This window comes from Oculina patagonica, chromosome 2 (genome assembly GCF_052425735.1).
Source record: "Oculina patagonica isolate OP01 chromosome 2, crgOcupat, whole genome shotgun sequence".
Lineage (NCBI taxonomy): Eukaryota > Metazoa > Cnidaria > Anthozoa > Scleractinia > Oculinidae > Oculina > Oculina patagonica.
The window spans coordinates 18,762,149-18,779,078 of NC_135759.1; the positions used below are offsets into that span (position 1 = coordinate 18,762,149).

The 16,930-nt window shown below is 38.8% G+C and overlaps 3 protein-coding genes across 4 annotated transcripts; 2 read left to right on the plus strand and 1 right to left on the minus strand.

Annotated features, from left to right (window-relative positions):
• The first annotated feature begins 397 nt into the window (after window positions 1-397).
• On the plus strand, window positions 398-5,426 carry LOC144643372 (short-chain dehydrogenase/reductase family 9C member 7-like). The gene is made up of 4 exons (XM_078502580.1): window positions 398-813; window positions 1,205-1,390; window positions 1,826-2,065; window positions 3,394-5,426. Exons 1-4 carry the CDS (start codon window positions 471-473, stop codon window positions 3,618-3,620), a joined length of 996 nt encoding a protein of 331 aa, XP_078358706.1. The 5' UTR covers window positions 398-470; the 3' UTR covers window positions 3,621-5,426.
• On the minus strand, window positions 4,430-9,273 carry LOC144643373 (adipose-secreted signaling protein-like). Of its 2 annotated transcripts, none has more exons than XM_078502583.1 (3): window positions 9,123-9,273; window positions 7,597-7,812; window positions 4,430-6,286 (listed from the first exon to the last, which is right to left on the minus strand). In XM_078502583.1, exons 1-3 carry the CDS (start codon window positions 9,175-9,177, stop codon window positions 6,060-6,062), a joined length of 498 nt encoding a protein of 165 aa, XP_078358709.1. In that variant the 5' UTR covers window positions 9,178-9,273; the 3' UTR covers window positions 4,430-6,059. The 2 variants fall into 2 exon arrangements, with proteins under 2 accessions (XP_078358709.1, XP_078358707.1); XM_078502581.1 differs by having other exon boundaries at window positions 4,430-6,289; window positions 9,123-9,267.
• A 290-nt stretch (window positions 9,274-9,563) lies between these two features.
• LOC144643376 (protein MAK16 homolog A-like) lies at window positions 9,564-16,184 on the plus strand. Its single transcript, XM_078502589.1, has 10 exons — window positions 9,564-9,677; window positions 9,824-9,870; window positions 10,673-10,782; window positions 11,890-12,068; window positions 12,289-12,326; window positions 12,489-12,543; window positions 12,768-12,842; window positions 14,064-14,177; window positions 15,292-15,354; window positions 15,608-16,184. The coding sequence occupies exons 1-10, from the start codon at window positions 9,663-9,665 to the stop codon at window positions 15,770-15,772; spliced, it is 861 nt and encodes a 286-aa protein (XP_078358715.1). The 5' UTR covers window positions 9,564-9,662; the 3' UTR covers window positions 15,773-16,184.
• The last annotated feature ends 746 nt before the right edge of the window (window positions 16,185-16,930 follow it).

Genomic DNA, 16,930 nt, shown 5'->3' on the forward strand with positions numbered 1-16,930 from the left:
TTTGACTGGTATAAAATTGCAATTTTGGATTTGAATCGGATTTTGCCCATACATTCTTGAAATTGAAAAAATGAATTGAGTAACTAATTCTTACGAAACGGATATTAGAGCTATGGATATGAGTTTCAGCGGACAGTTTATACCTGTACGACATGTACTGGTTTGACAATAAGTAAATAAAAAAATATGAGGCAACTTTTTACCCTTGTTTCCAGGGCTTTTCCCTTAGTGAGGGAAAGTAGGAGAGGAGTAGTGGCTCAATCATATTTGGGCGTGTTTGGGCCTTTGGGGTAACCTGCGATCAGGCGTTATTTTTCTCGCGGCGAAGGGATCTCAGTCTCTCTCAGCCTCGTCCCCAGGGCCATCTGCTTTCAAAGCGGAGTCGAGGTTGGCGATCGCGTGACAAGGCTGGCACCTAACACACCCGGCTACACAAGCCTGTCTCAGCTGTCTGTGGGACACAGAGAAGAATGAACCCTGCAAGCTTTCTATCCTTACTTCCCTCTTGGGTCCTCCTGGTTGTCGTTGCACTGATAACCATATTTTTTGTCAGATATTTGTTGCCAAAGTCAAAAATTGATTTGCAAGGGAAATATGTTCTGATAACGGGCTGCGATCGTGGCTTCGGTCGAGAGACAGCCATTCGATTGGACAAGATGGGAGTTTGTGTGTTGGCGACTTGTTTAACGAAAGATGGAGAACAGCGTTTGAGATCCGTGACGAGCGACAAACTGAAAATATTCCAGTTGGACGTGACAAATTCACAGCAGATTAAAGATGTTTTCAACGAGGTCAAGAGAGAAGTTTCCTCGGGTAGGTATATTAAAACTGATCTGAGTTTCTAATACGTCAAAATTAGTACTTTAACTTATAGTAAGCAGATGTACAAAACTCTATACATCCGAGAAATCCGACACGAGGGTTTCCATGCAGTAGCCGTCCTCGTAGACACGAAAACGTTCGCCTTACAATCTTTCCGCCTTCTCAATTTCTAGAAACATTGAGTTACTGCGGTGGTTGTCACGCAACGCTACCCACCAGACAGGAAGAAGTGTTGCGTGACGGCACCATAGGAAATGATTGAAGGGATGACCAACAATTTTTTGTATGGTAACGGAAACAAAATGTGTACTAAATGATAAAATAAATTTTTGACAGATGCTTGATATGTAACTATTAAGACAATATCTTATTTTTGTTCCAGCTGGATTGTGGGGCCTGGTAAACAATGCAGGAATTCTTAACTTCAGCCCCATTGAGTGGACACCACTAGATATCTTCAGACGCTCTGCTGACGTCAATCTGTGGGGAATGATTGATGTTACTAAAACCTTTCTACCTTTGATCAAGAAGACCCATGGGCGAGTGGTCAACATGTCAAGCATGGCAGGTAATTTGCACTCGCCAGTGGCAGATCTAGGGGAGGGGCCTAGGGGGCCCGGGGCCCCACCTTATTTTTTGGCAAAATAGCGGCCTGAAGGGCTGAGAAAAATTATTTTTGAGAGCGGGCTCCCTCCTTATTCCAGGGCCTGGATGATCAGGCCCACCACTTAGCTAAAGGTCTAGATCTGCTATAGCCTGTTCCAGGCTCTCGGTAGCTGGGGGAGAGCCAAAAAAAAAAAACATGTGCAAGCGAGAAAAAAACGAACAGGACGAAGTGCGAAGCTTCGCCCTTTCGTCCCGCTTGCTTTTTCCTTGCTCGCCTACATTTTTTGCTTTTTCCTTCGACTACTGAGAGCCTGAAACAGGCTAAATCTGCTTTTGCTTGCTTAGTCATTCCTCTTATAAAGAGTTGTTTAACTCATTTGCCATCTCATGTCAATAGGGCGAATTTCAGTCAACTTTTACGCATCATATAGTGTGACCAAATATGGCGTGGAGGCGTTTTCTGATGCCCTGAGACGTGAGATGCAACCCTGGGGAATCAAAGTCAGTATGCTGGAACCAGGATCATTCCACACCAACATTTGCACCCCTACTATGCTTGAGCAGCAGTTAAAACAGGGATGGAACACGCTGAGCGATGAGTTAAAGGACGAATATGGAGAGGAGTATTTGCATAGAGGTATGGGGGTGCACTGCAGGGGTACTGGGTACTGTCAGGAGTACGCCCCAGGGGGGGTACTCAAAATTGTTTTAGATGAGGAGGGTCTGCACTAATATAAGGTTCAAACCCTGGCCTTTCATATACCATTTTTGTCAGAAAAGGTAATCCATTTGTATACCTCTGAAAGATCAAAGCGTCGATCGTAGCGCTATTCAGTTTTCACAACCAAAATATTTACCGGTTAGTGTATTACCTTTTAAGTAAATTTGTTTTGTGAATATGTTTACTTTTCTGTCAGCACGTATAGCGTTATTTATGAGCAGCGAATAAAATTTGAGAGAAAGATGGGCGTTTCTGCACGACTCAAAAAGATGAAGAACGAATGACGTGACACGAAGATGATGGGACGCGAAACAAAAATGTGCACAGGAATGTTGTGTTTACTAAAAGGCGTCACATGGCAAATGTAAATGTTTTTTTACGTGAATTGGTCATTGATAACCTATGCTCTGAGGCTTCATAGAGCGAATTCTATTCTCTTTTATCACCAGAGGATGAGTGTAACTGATCCTCTTTCGATTTGTTTTGTGAAAATTCAATTTAGTTCCCTGAAAGAGAGAGACCCTGGGAACGAGGTTGGAGAATAATTTGTTTGGACATGCGCTGAATGGCGTTTTAAAGAACCTTTCTGTCAGCACGTTCAGCGTTAAATGCATGAATTAATTGTTGTTTTATATCAGAATGGAGTGATCCAGTGAGTGAGTCGTCGAGTGAGGGAAACACGTCACTTCAAGAATGATCACTACACCTCATTACCATTTGGTAAAAATGGTAACCTTTTCAAATGCCTACAGAAAGGGATACTACATCTCTTCTTAATTTTTCACTTGTGGGTCTGTTTGAGATATAATAAACGGTCCTTTTAAAATAGTTTTCCCTACGCTTTTGTCTTCAACTTGTAAAATCCCTATCCTTTTATATCCCAACAGTCTGAAAAAGGCACCCCTTTCTGATGAAGCCTCCCTGTATAGTCCACTGTAGGGAGTGCCCCCTCCCTGCCCCAGGCAGTAGACTGTGTGTTGGATTTTGGCCCATCACTTACCGGTAATTTACCCTGTATGCATGAGCTAGGGACCAAAACAAAATTCTGTAATATCAAGCTTACTGTAAAGCAAGGTTTCACTTTAGCCAGGAAAATTTGTTATAAAATACTGAGACTTTCCCTTGGAGATCATTTCATAATTCTCATGTGGGTATGTTTGTATGTAAACTGATATTTTCCACCTCAGTTTATATTAGTTGCTGATCAATTTTGGAGCTCAACAAGTAACTGGTTATTTTTGCAGGTGTTGAATTGCTGACAAATGACATATATCGCAGTTCAGATATTACCCCAGTAGTCAACACAATACTGGAAGCCCTGATGTCAAGTTCTCCACATGACCGCTATTTAGTTGGCCCAGATGCCAAGTATTCTCTCATATGGTTGGCGAGGTTACCAGCTTTTGTTGCCGACTTTATTCTGCGTGTATCTTTTAATCCCCCTCGACAACAAGGAGCCTGTCTTAAATAACTCAAAAGCAAACAGTGAAGTGTGAATTGAAGCACCTCAGTATTGACTAATCTTTTTACATATTTTGATGAAGCACTTTTTCAAGGGCTGCACTTATTAAAATTAATACTCATAAAGAAACTATTTTTGCATAAAAATATCTCGTATTTTTAGCCAAAAACTTAAGGCAACAACAACAAAAACTGAATTTAAAATGACAAAATTGTCAATCTTTTTCCAGCATTCTATCAGAGTAAAGCAGCTACATAATTTGGAGCATAAACCTCTCAAACAAGTGCCACTTTGGAGCTCAAGGGTTCTGAATTATAAGCACTGCGTTGTTGTGAAGGGGTGCAGCACTTTATCGAGGGTGGCAATTAGTTGAGTAAATACAGTAGATAAGTTTTAGGTGAGAGTACTAGCATAAAAATATGAATTCTCCTCAGCCCCTGGGGTGATGATACGTTTTTTTGGCCCAGTAAGATTTCAACCCACAACCTCCAGTTCAGATCACCTTCGCTGTAACAAAAGTTCTGAGTTATGAAAAGCAATGACAAGATATAGTTAGCGAAATTCAAGGAGTGTGTTTGCCGTGTAGCATTTGTGACATTACAGCACAGACATTGTTCTACCTTACAATGTTAAAGTTTTATATGAGAGTGCTAGAAATGAGTATGCCAGGGGAATTCATATTCATAGGACGTAAAAAATTTTAGCATTCTTCAAAAAAATAATAACTGCTCTACGTTTATGTAATGAGTGCAATGTGGTACACATTCCTCTACAGTAAGACATATCCTAAAATAAAATAAAACAAAAAAATAGATCCGTTAACTTTGCAATGCTTGTGTTTATTAAAATGCCTTTGTTGCAATGTAATAATCAGTATATAAATTCATGTTATAATGAGGCAAAATCTATGAATTATATAAAATGTAACTATAGTTGCTCTAAACACAGAATACTGTTATTTAACTTTATGTACTCTTATATAAAACTCTGAAGTTTAAAAGTGTTTTTCCCTGTCTATTGGTATTGTGACCAATAGCATCGATATGGGGGATTTCAAGTACACAGCTAAATAGCATTTTTAGACTGTTTGCAACCTCTGTTTTTCCATGCAAAAGAACATGAGGGAAACAACAAGCAAAGTGAGCGTGAAACACCCCCTTTGTGCTTCCTGTTTTGTGCTAGCATCCAGTTCTTTCACGATTCTTTTCTAGTATGCAGTGATCGTAGAAAAATACAAGAAAATAAAGGGCTGTGAACAGTCTATACCATTTTAACTAATTATCACAAATTAAGAGGAAACTTTTCAATATTACTGTTCCAAGACAATAATTATTTTGCATTTTACGTTGCTAATTTTGGAAACAGGTCCAATAATGAAAAAAAATACAAAATTAGTTGCGATGCTATTTGATATTGTGAAATAATGGTACAAGAGAATATGTATCTCTCCTGGAGTGTATAATCTAATCTATAAGTATAGTATGTTGCACAATAAATAAATAATTGCTTCCTTCATTTAGCATTGAAAAACAGCCAGGGATCCATGGGATAAGTGCAGGTAGAGCATCCATGCCCTGGTAGCTTCTGCAGAGAGTGCAAGAAATTTCTGTTGTTGTACATTCTAAAAAAAAGCATCCTTTAGCCATAGGACCAAATTCACAAAATACTTAAATTTAATTATCTGCTCTTATGCTTTCAAAGCCAGGGAGCCTAGAGTGCTTCAGCGAGGTCATACATGGGCTACTGTAACATGCAATTCATTATCAATAAAAGGACAGTCAGACACATAAAAGGCTGACATCCATTTGTTTTAAACTATATGCCTTTGTGGACAGTGCAATAATACTCTGGGGGGGGGGGGGTACTCCCATAAATTGGATAGGGGTGTGCCGCCAAGGTTCTTAAACCCTGACCCTATTTAAGGATAAAGAAAGCAAAAATTGATACCCTTTTAAGGCCCAAAACCGAAAAATGACACCCTATTCAAGGGGAGAAGAATCGTTACATGACGACCCAAATAACGGCTAACCGCGCACGGCAAGACACAAATCTTTATAAAATCGCTTCTAATACCTGAACAGAAAATTCAGTTTTAAGATACCTTTTTTCGTTTAGCTGGGCTATTTTAGCTAATAGAATTGAGGTACCCTATCTAAGGAGCAAAATGATACCCTATTAAAGGACAGAGAACCTCAAAAACCATACCCTATCGGGCGGCACATACCTATATAGGCCACATATGAGAGTCCCCCCCCCCCCCCGGGATAATACTCAACATGCATGCAAGCTAGGACAATTTTATCTTCATGTCCTCACATTTGATGACTAAAATTATCTACTGAGTGTGTAAATATGACAGTTATTGTACAAACTGTACAACTTTCAAAGCAGCTTTTAGCCACACGACTAAATCAACAATATTACATACATGTCTAATTTCATCTCCCATCATTCAAATCCTTGCCAATCACTATGATCCTCCTCGTCATCCTTTTCGTGGTGTATGCATCGTATACCTTCCTTTAGCATGGGTGTTCCCTTGCGAGCTCCAAGAACCCGTGCATGAAGCACAATCACAAATTCTTGATCAGCTTCATTTTTAAGCACAAATTTGTCCCTAAGAAGTCCTTCTTTGTGTGCATCTAGCTCCAGTGTTATTTCATGACCTTTACCATCTGCTAAAATAATGAAAAGAAAGATAGCTCAGTGACTTAAAATTATTTACCTTGCAATTTATAGAAAATTATATGGTATATGAGCTAAAAAGTTGGTGATCACATTAACCTCTTGTGAAAGTAAGCGTGACCTAGTGGTTAGACGAATGGACTTGTAATCCTGAGATCCCGGGTTCAAATCCTCCTCCTTGCCACTTGATGGATTATTTTATATTTGGTAGTCTGAAAAATTCAACTCCTCCACACTTTGACTGTATATATTTAGCCATTTTTCTCTCTCCCACCAGTTCAAGGGGCTTTCAACAAGTTTATGTTTATTTTGTGGGAGGCGCGGTGGCTTAATGAGGGGGGTGAATAGGAAAACGGATCGACGGATTTTGACAATATTGTGGCCCGGATTTCGGATTCAAAGCATATTTTTAAATAGATTTTCGGATCCTTCAATCGAAGTTGGTCATTAAATTACAACGGATCGACGGATTCGGTCATTAAATTGTGTCGGATTTGCATACCCCTATTCACCCCCCTCCTTAATGGTTAGCATACCAGATGCTGGATTGAACAGTCCAGGATCCAGTCCTGGCTGGGGTCACTGTGTTGTGTTCTTGGGCAAGACACTTTACTCTCATAGTGCCTCTTTCCACTCAGATGAATAAATGGGTACTGGTGAAATAATGCTTGGGGGGGGGGGGGGATACCCTATGATGGACTAGCATCCCATTCATGTATCAGGGGGGAGTAGAAATATTCCTAGCCATTTAATGCTATCAAAACCGGGATAAACTTCAGCCACAATAAAAACAACTGTGACACAAGTACCGTTGCTTGCATCTAAGCGTGAACACGTGCCGCCGAAACATGATCTAATTGGGTATCAAACGTGGCATGATTGGTCATCAAACGTTTGAAGTTTAGCAGACCGTAACGGCAACTTTCGCGCCGAAACTTCAACACATTCCGGTTTCGAAACAGTCAAAATGACGGAAAGATTGGATATCAAGACTTCCTTCGACAAATTGATCCTGATCTGTATCGATATGCATTTGCAGGTTCACTTGAATCACTTCTAGTGCAAAGTTTCGCCTGTTCTCAGTGTTTATGGTGACCATTTTGAGCGTGAAAGTTGTCGTTACGGTCTGCTAAACTTCAATGTTTCATGACGAAACATGCCTTGTTTGATACCCAATTAGATCATGTTTCGGCGGCTCGTGTTCACGCTTAGATGTAAGCGACGGTAATTGTGTCTAACCTATAAAATATAAAATTGGACTTCATATGAAATTCAAGTTTTAGCTCTTCAGTGAACTCACCCAAACTGTTGACATTTCCTACAGCTATGAATGGTGTGTTGATTACAGGTGTTAATGACGTGGATCCTGGAGATATTGGAACAGTGAATTGTACTTCATACTTGTGTTTGTGCTGTAGAAAGCCCAAGTGAACATTGACTATTGAGTGTCCTTTCATACGCAGTTGTATTTCTGTGTTTGCACCAACATCATCTGGAAAGTGAACATGATGATGGCCTGCCAAAATATAAAACTGTTAGTGAGAGCTCAAATGGTGTACGCATTTGAAAATTAAAATCAATGCCAATGGGTAAAGAACATCTGTGGACATGCTTAAATGTGGTTTAAAATCGGTATTAATGAAATTCACATAATTTACTATAAAAGTTATGATGTGATAAACACTGGTATTTACAGATTTCTTCAATAACATTTATTTTTTGGAGTGAACAGCAATTGCATACTTACATGTCTTGTATGTTATTCTGATTCACAAAAAACTGTAACTCTACCTTCTTTCCTTTGAGTTTTGGGGATTTTAAAATTTTTACCTATGGTTTGAGACTTGCACTAGTTACAAAACATGTGCAATTATATTTTTTTCAAAACAGGTGGTTTCCCTAAATAAAATTCACTATTTTGGTGTAACAAAAACGCTCTAAAATTAATCGCTTGGCATCACAAAATTTTTTTCAGCCATCCCTTAACATCTGCTCTGGATCTGAGTTTGAGTTCAGTACACCAGTTGGATGTTTAGGAAAAAAAAAACTCAGCTGCTCCTCTGTTTTTCTTCCAACATCCCAATAGGTATATTCAACTGATAAGAAAGCATAGAAATAAATGTGTGGTTCTGCACATGTACATTGTACCAACTGCAACTAAAATACATTGTTAGCTTTTAGTTATCAAGTAATTGCTGTATGTAAAAGCATTTTGCAATGTGAATCTTTAGCTTACACTGTACGTTTTGATCGAAAACGAATAAATTATTAATGAAAAATGAAATTATTGTTGGAAAACGGTAAATTCATGTCAAGGTTAAGCTTAATGGATCCAAAATGCATGAAATTTATAATTTTGTGTGAGGAGTTTGGGGTACTCGTGAAAATTCCCAAACTTGATTTTAATTTACAAGGGGAGATTTTGTAGCTAATTTAACTGCTACTAAAACGACACAACTGCAAATTTTAGAAACTCTAAGCACAATATTTATGTGATGAAGGCGGTTCATGATCAATATCGCAAACTCCTAACACAACGTCGTGAACTTGTGCTGGACTCCCCATGGTGAGAAATGTTTACCATGCAAAAGAGACGCCTTACGTTCTGTACAATCGTATGGATGGATACTAAAAGAACTAAGCCATAGTAGAAGAATGAACGGGTGACAAAATGGTATATTCAACACGATTAAACAATGAACTAATTTGCTTTCATTTTGCTACCAGCTGGCAAAGGCGCAGCTTACAAAAATACTCTTCGAATTCAAATGAGATCCTCAAACCCTTAGTCCACTTAAAAACATAACAACTTATCTATGCTCTTACCATCTTCATTATCATCCTCTTCATGTAGTACTGCGTGATGATTTACGTCTGCCATTTCGTGTTTAAGCGGAAAAAATAATTTTATGCGAGGAAGCGAGCAAAACGTGCCAAACCGAAAGTGTGAAGAGTGGCAATAAAGCGACTCTCGGGGATAGGGTAAGTCAGTTGTTATGTCTTGTTAAAACTTAAAGGACACTCTTTTGGGATTGAAATTAAGCGTTTCTAGCTTGCATAACGCAGCATAGGTATTTTCATTCCATGTATAAATATCTATTTCAATGAAAAAGTCCATTAAAACAAGAATTAAGGTTGTGAGTGTAATTCCCTCAGTCCTCCCTAGACAAATATACTTTGATGTTCGAGTTGCATGGTCGCTAAGTCAATTGGTAGCAACTTTCTTGAAACCTTGAAACCTTGTCGTTCTGAGCTATGTAATAATACAAAGTCTCTATAATCTTACACAAACATTCGTTTGACTCTTGAAACGCATAAGTTGATTCTTATTAGGCGTACTTATTCTTTTACCAAAGCTGAAACAAGATGCAACACGATGAGGTCAGTTGATGAGCTGTTTGTAAAACACGTGCTTCTGTTGTTAAAAATATTTTGTAATGAACAGATCATCTTTTAGTGTGGGAAGACTTTGTATACTGAAACTTGACGAACTTGTGTAAAAACTAACACTTTTTCCACGTCTTCAGGTGATATGGCAAGTGATAAATCAGGGGTTCTGTACTTTCAAAGTAAAGTAAGTATTCCACAAAATATTCTTTAATTAGTTTTAAATTCTGAAGGTTTCATGGTGGAGGTGGGGGATGGGGGGAGGGGGTCTACAAGACCATATATCTGCCTCAATGCATAATCATGTTGGTCATCTCTGTTCCATTAACTGCTCAACTTTCCCAAGTGACCTTACTTTCACTGGGTGGATAAATCTGGTGAATTCAACAGCACCTCAGTAACTGTCTCACATGATTGGTTGTGAGACAGTTAATGACACACACCCTATCCCTAAAGACAATACACAATATTGTTTTAGAAGGCCTCTGAAATTAGAGGTTTACATGAGGTACTCAGGGATGGCGGAACATTTTTCCAACTGGGGGAGAGGGCTGACTAGTGACTTGAAGTGGGAGGGGGGGGGGAGAGACTTATCTTAATAATTTATTTTTTCAGAAATATTTGGGGGCTAACACTCCCACCCCCCCCCCCCCAGACCCCCTGTCTCTGCCGTCCCTGGTAGTGTTGTACTGGATAAACCACTGTCCAGTAGATATGTGTCGACACAACAAACCACTGGATAATGGTTTATCCAGTAAATAGTGTTATCCATCCTCTAAACAACCAGGGTGTGATGTTAAATGGGTAAATGCTGATTCTTGGGGTAACCTTGTGATCGATTCATCCCATCGGGTGGTGGAGGTTGTTGTTGGGGAGTAGGAGGAGAATTAACACCCATCTGAATGCAGTCTTTCAGTTACCTTTTGTTACATACAGTAGGGTTGAGATCTCATAAAAAGGATAAATTAACTTATGGTTGTATGTTGCAGAACTGCTACTCAGACATTTTGTCGAAATGAAAATAATGTAACTGGCTTGTGCAACAGACAGTCTTGCCCACTGGCAAACAGCAGATATGCTACAGTTAGAGAGAAGGATGGTGAGTGAATAAAATGATGCAAGAGTATGACCTTAGTAAAAATAGAAGTATTTATCAACTGTGATGTGATTGGCTGGCAAACTTATCCATAAACAAAACTTGTTTCTGGTCAACACTTAAATTTCCTGCTAGCAGAGGCCTCTTTTCCGTTGTATTCACTGAGTTGAAGGAATATGAAGGAGAAGAAGCCTGTGATAGCAGGGAACACTTAAACATTCCTCTACTGGGATTTCAATAAGATCCAGCATCCCCTGGAGCTCTGCTTGGTATCCTAGCTAGTATGAATCACTGGCTAAAAGTCATGCAGCTCCTTGTAAAGGGGAGATGTTTTCAGTTTCTTGTATTGCTGTCCGACTGGTGTTGCACAAGGGCAACCACCAACACACAGACATTCAAACATTACTTTGTAAGTCTGGTAGCCATTCTTTTCTACAACATATTCTCACTCAGATGCAACCTTGGGGTAGCTGTTGCAGTTAATTTTTGATCTTAGTTAATTTTTTATTTTAACTAGTTAGTTTTTTTCTAACTAGTTTTTTTTTATTCTTGGTTAATAAGTAGAAAAAGTAGAACACCTCCCCCCCCTTGATATCTCATACCCTCCCCCCCATCCTTACTAACCCTCCCCTACTATCTGCTACTATCCGTCTCCCCTAAGTACTATCATTTATTTATTTTTCTTTTTTACTAATCTGCACTAGATTTGAACTCTCAACCTCTGGATTTGCTGTCCAACCCCTTATCCACTGTGCCACGTAGGAAACGTTGGGTGAACCACTATTTTTTTAAAATATATGATACCCTTACCCTAACCCCATTATTTAACTAGTTAAAAAAAATCAACTAGTTAGAAAAAACTAACTAGTTAAAATAAAAAATTAACTGAGATCAAAAAATTAACTGCAACATAGCCATTATTTGCAATATTTGGATTGAAGTTACTAAAATTAAACCCTGGCAGACTGATTCAGCTACAGTGCCTTCATATGGCTTCTTATTAACAAAGCACAATGCAGTTGCTGGAACTGGGGGTAAACCTGTGTGATTTAACTATTTTGCGGCCCTACAGTTTCGAGTGATCTAATTATTTTTTTTTTCTATTTGTAGGTGTTTGCTATCTTTACATGAAAACAATCGAAAGGGCTCATTCTCCAGCAAAGATGTGGGAAAAAATAAAACTCTCCAAGAACTATGAGAAAGCCCTAGAACAAATAGACAAGAATCTGATATACTGGCCTAACTTTATTATACATAAATGCAAGCAGAGATATACCAAAATAGTCCAGGTAATTCATCAGTATTTTATAGTTTTATTTATATATATTAAATTAATTTGCAATGGTCAAATTTGGTTGTACAAAGAAAGCTCCATCAAGGTAAAAGATAAAAACAAGATTAGGTTTTTCATGTATATGTGCATTATAGGATTCTGATACAGAAATAAATTCTAAGAAATACTTAAATTTTAAATATTGTTGTAATGTCTCTTTCTGTTTCCTTCCTCAGTACCTCATAAGAATGCGGAAGCTTAGACTCAAAACAAGGTGGGAAAAATTAATTATTCTGGACCAGTTATAGAATTATGAATTGTAAGCTAAGAATGCTCAGTCCAGTAAATCTTGATAAAATTAATGATTGTGTATTCTTTATTTATTTCTTTTTAGCCTTTTTTTATTATGCCCATGAATCAATGTTTTTTTTTTCAGTAAAAAACTTGTGACAATAAACAAGAAAGTTGAGAGAAGAGAAAAAACAAGAGAGGTTAGCATAATTTCATTCTTTAGTCCAATTTATAAAGCAAGGCCCATAAGCCAACATGCCGACAATCTTGGTCTCTTGCCACTAGCTGCCTAGCTTTCTTTTTCCTGGTGGTATCCATTGTACTAGGTCGATCACACTCCTCTAATCCTTGTTTATGGCTAGTGTAAAAGTAACATACTAAAGAAATTAATTTGCTGTAAGTTTGACTTGAATTTGTCTTTTAGAAAAAAGCTCTGGTGGCAGCACAACTGGAAAATGCCATTGAAAAAGAACTACTCGAAAGACTCAAGAAAGGAACGGTGAGTAGATTATCATGATGATAGTATGCTCCATGTGTCTTACATTGATTTTTTAACCAATAAGATCTATGTTTTCCTTAGGCCATCCCAATAAAATGTTTCGTTTCCCATTGCCCGACCGACCCATTTTTTCAAAAAGTAAAAAAAAAATCCAGATTCACTAGTCTTATGGCCTGTTTACATGGAAGGCGGGTGCCCCGGCTAACCAAGCTACCCGAGCTACCCTGGGCGAGCCAACTTTTCATACGTTTCTTTAGAAAACGTATTGAAGCCTTTACATGCTAGATGGGTAACCCGCCTTTCCGGGGCACTCGGTCTACTTGCCCGGGGCACCCTTCTAGGCGGGATAGCTTTTTGCCATGTAAACGGTTATGCACGGGCTATCCCGGCTTGCCGGGATAAGTCTTCGCGCGTGTTTTTAAACTAAATTTGAAGTGAATGGGATGAAATGTAAAAATTCTGGACCCAAACAGTGCTATTTGATCAAAATTAGTTTTATCGGTCGGCTGGAAAATATTTCTTTGAGCTACAGCAAATTAATTCGAAATTTTTGTGGGAATGATTCACGAAACAACAAATTTAATCTTAATTTTGCGGGCAAAGACTGTTGAATTCCGATTGAATTCCCCCAGAAATGAACGCAGTAAATTTCTAAGAGCTTGCACATCAAAGTAAAATAGGTTTAAAGACAGCCAGCCATGATTACGGTATTCAGTAAAAAGTCATATTTTTCTGCAATCAGTTGGAGCTTAATGGTTTTCCCACGCTGTGACACACTTCAATGACGCTGTCTCATCTCGGGTAGAAGGGCTGTGAATTCTGCATGTAAAGGCGGGCTATGTTTCATCCCTTCTAGCCAGGTAACTCGGTTAGCCGGGGCACCCTCCCTCCATGTAAACAGGCCCTAAGAAGCAAGTACTTTAATTTACAAGCACGCGATCTTGTTTTATTAACAACAACTGGTATGATGTGATGTCCTTGTCTTTAACTGACATCGATACAACGTTTTTGAAAGGCTGCTTAGACATTTGACAGTCGTGTTAATATACATCTTTTACAACGAACGAAGACCATGTTTTCGAGTTGACTTTGTAAGTGTTCATTCTTTTTTTTTTTGCCCGACCGACCCACCATCACAAGACGGAAAACGAAACATTTTATTGGGATGGCCTAATAGAACATGTTGAGTGACCTAAGACTTGTTGATTCTTTTTTTCGTAGTATGGAGACATTTACAACATTCCCAGCACTGCATTTGAGAATGCTTTGGACAAAGAAGAAATAGAGGACGAGGAAGAAGAAGAAGAACTAGAAGAGGAGGAAGAAGATGAAGAGGTGAATCATTTTTTTGATTATGGTATTGATTTTCTTGAGTTGTAACTGAGTAAAAAATAAAAATAAAATTAAAAATAAATAATTTATATGTTTATAGTGGTCATGCACTTAGCTTCATATCTCAACGAGATAGCTAGTTTACAGGCATGCCACTGAAACAGAGGAAACAAATATTTTTAAATGAACATAACAAGGTTAAAAATCCCAACTGGCAGGAGGCAGACCAGTTGGCTATATACAAAGCGTGGTCGAGGATCTGAAATCGGGACAACCGAGAAACAACTCCAGCTAGTGGCCAGGGCAGGTCTTGAACCAGGGACCTCCAGATTACAACACCAGCGCCCTTAACCACTCGGCCATGCTTGCCTCCCTTAAGTAAGGGTTGTTTCTTACATGTCCTGGTAGTTAGTGTTTTATCAACCCTTTTCAGGTTTATGCAATACGTTTTTTTTCATATTGGAGTCATTACACAATGATTACATTGTGTGGTTCCAGAAAATATCCGTACTACCGCCACAGAAGGGATTGGAAATCCTGGGAAGGGGGTCACAAAGACCCAAAACTTTAAAGCAATGTATGAAGCTAAATTGGAATTTCCAGAGGGGTGGGAGACGGGTCCATAGGGCAAATCCCTCCCGTGGGGGGTATGGATATTTTCTGTATCCACACATTTTGCATTATAATAAATGCAAAGGACTGTTAAAATAGTTATTGCAGAAGCAAAAACACGGCGGATTCCGGATTTCTCAAACCCTCAATTTCTCAAATCTCCTGATAATTCAAATAATAAGTTGTTTTCCTTCACTCAGTCGAACATTGCAATCCTACTCCCAATTCCCCTGAACTACTGATTTCTCAAACCAGTAATTTTTCTGTTCCTCTTGGAGGTTTGAAAAATTGGAATTCAACTGCAATTCCAAAAAAAAAACCTGTGGTGGATTAAGTCTTTTTGGATACTGTTTTTGCCATAAAACCTTTTAGGTAAAGAGTTCCAAAGCTATGGGGTGGCAAGTTGCTTTCAATTGATTAATTGCAAAAAAATATCAGATTAATGTGGAAAAAAAAGCATGGCTTTTAAGGATTTTTATTTATTCTTATTTAATTTTGGGAACAGGAAGAGGAGCCAGAGTTTGTGGCTGAAGATGAAGTTGATGTTAGTGATCTGAGTGATATTGAGGTAAACTTTGATTCTCAGTTTACACCATGCATAACAGGGACCACGGAGCAGGGGGGGGGGGGGGCTTAGCCCCCCAATATTTCCTAAAAAATAAAGACTATCAAAGAACAGTCTCCGAATCCCCCCACTTCAAGTTACTAGTCAGCCTCCCAATAAGAAAAATGCTTTGTGGTCCCTGCATAATCGATATTACTTATATAAGAAATTTCTCTTCTGGTAACCACAAGTCTGATTGTATTATCATTGTTTTCAGGATCTACAAGTCGAGGAAGGTGAACAAGAAACAGAAAGTGAAGTCGAAGAGGAAGAGGAAGAGGAACAAGAAAAACCATCTCAAAGACGTTCAGGACGGAAAGCAAGAGTAGAGATTGAATATGAACAAGAAAGAGAACCAAAAAGAGCGAAATTAAAAGTGTAATACCATCGGTCATAATTGAATCATTAATCTTAGAGGAGACATTAGAAATCAAGTTGCAATCCAAGACACTTTTTTAATGTGTAATTTTGGGGAGCTTTTCAAGGCCAATTTAATTTTCATTTGTTCTGATGGAAAGCTGTCAACCCCATTCTTTCCAAACTGGTATATCCTTGGCCGGCAGTGTTAATACTCCAGCACCATAGGCATGCAATGCGTGCAGAGTGTTGTTGATGCTAGACTGTATTCTCTATACCTTTTTGTAACAAAGTAAAAAGGTAATCATAAGAAAAATGGATTTTATTATCTCGGACTAAAATCTCCCAAGGTGGAAAAATGGAAAATACAACATACCAGTACTGGGATTGTTTACAAGTACCGGTACATTTTCCAAATAAACTGTTTGTCTTCTAAACATGTACATGTAGCATGCCTTGTTCTGTAGTTTGTGGTTTCATGATTCTCACATCAAATGTTTGTTATGAAGCTCGAACTTGCTGTTACATTTATCCTGTTATTTAATATAACATGACAAGCTCTTTAAGTACTTGCTTTCCCTTTGCCCTCGGCTGTCATGTTTCATCTTGCTTAGATTGAAACTACACCTTGTGAGGTAGTTTCACTCATGCCTAGAATAAACATGTTTCAATCATGATTTGCGCAGAACACCACCTGATGTGAACAGTTGCACATTAAAATGTTTCATTCACGAGTCGAGATAACCATGGGTCCGCAATGCGTGCATTGAACTACAGTCAACTCCCGCCTTGCGGACACCTCGCTATTAGGCACCTCATAATTACAGAAAGGAGTTGAATTCCCTGGTACTGAAGGTGTCCGTTATAGTGAGAGATGACTGTTTGTAGCTATAGCCCTAGGTGCACATTGCAGGCCTATCATTCTGGCATTATAGGCATGCAATGTGTACAAAGAACTATGTGACTGTAGCCCTGTTCACACATTGTAGGTCGGGGGCGGGCCTATCACACAAGCCTGATAATAGGCATACAATGCATGCAGAGAGCTTTGTAACTGTAGGCCTGTGCACACACATTGCAGGCCTATCATACAAGCATTATAAGCATGCAATGTGTGCAGAGAGCTTTGTGACTGTAGCCCTGTGCACACACACTGCAGCACTATCAAACAAGCATTATAAGC

Bases quoted from the DNA above. Each gene is read 5' to 3' on its own strand.
- LOC144643372 (XM_078502580.1), top strand. From the start codon at position 471: ATGAACCCTGCAAGCTTTCTATCCTTACTTCCCTCTTGGGTCCTCCTG. The intron at 1,391-1,825 runs GTAATTTGCACT...TCATGTCAATAG, and splicing joins CAACATGTCAAGCATGGCAG to GGCGAATTTCAGTCAACTTT. The intron at 2,066-3,393 runs GTATGGGGGTGC...TTATTTTTGCAG, and splicing joins AGAGGAGTATTTGCATAGAG to GTGTTGAATTGCTGACAAAT.
- LOC144643373 (XM_078502581.1), bottom strand. From the start codon at position 9,177: ATGGCAGACGTAAATCATCACGCAGTACTACATGAAGAGGATGATAAT. The intron at 7,813-9,122 runs GTAAGAGCATAG...ATATTTTGGCAG, and splicing joins AGAGGATGATAATGAAGATG to GCCATCATCATGTTCACTTT. The intron at 6,290-7,596 runs GTGAGTTCACTG...TCATTATTTTAG, and splicing joins AGGAAATGTCAACAGTTTGG to CAGATGGTAAAGGTCATGAA.
- LOC144643376 (XM_078502589.1), top strand. The intron at 10,783-11,889 runs GTGAGTGAATAA...TTCTATTTGTAG, and splicing joins TACAGTTAGAGAGAAGGATG to GTGTTTGCTATCTTTACATG. The intron at 15,355-15,607 runs GTAAACTTTGAT...CATTGTTTTCAG, and splicing joins GTGATCTGAGTGATATTGAG to GATCTACAAGTCGAGGAAGG.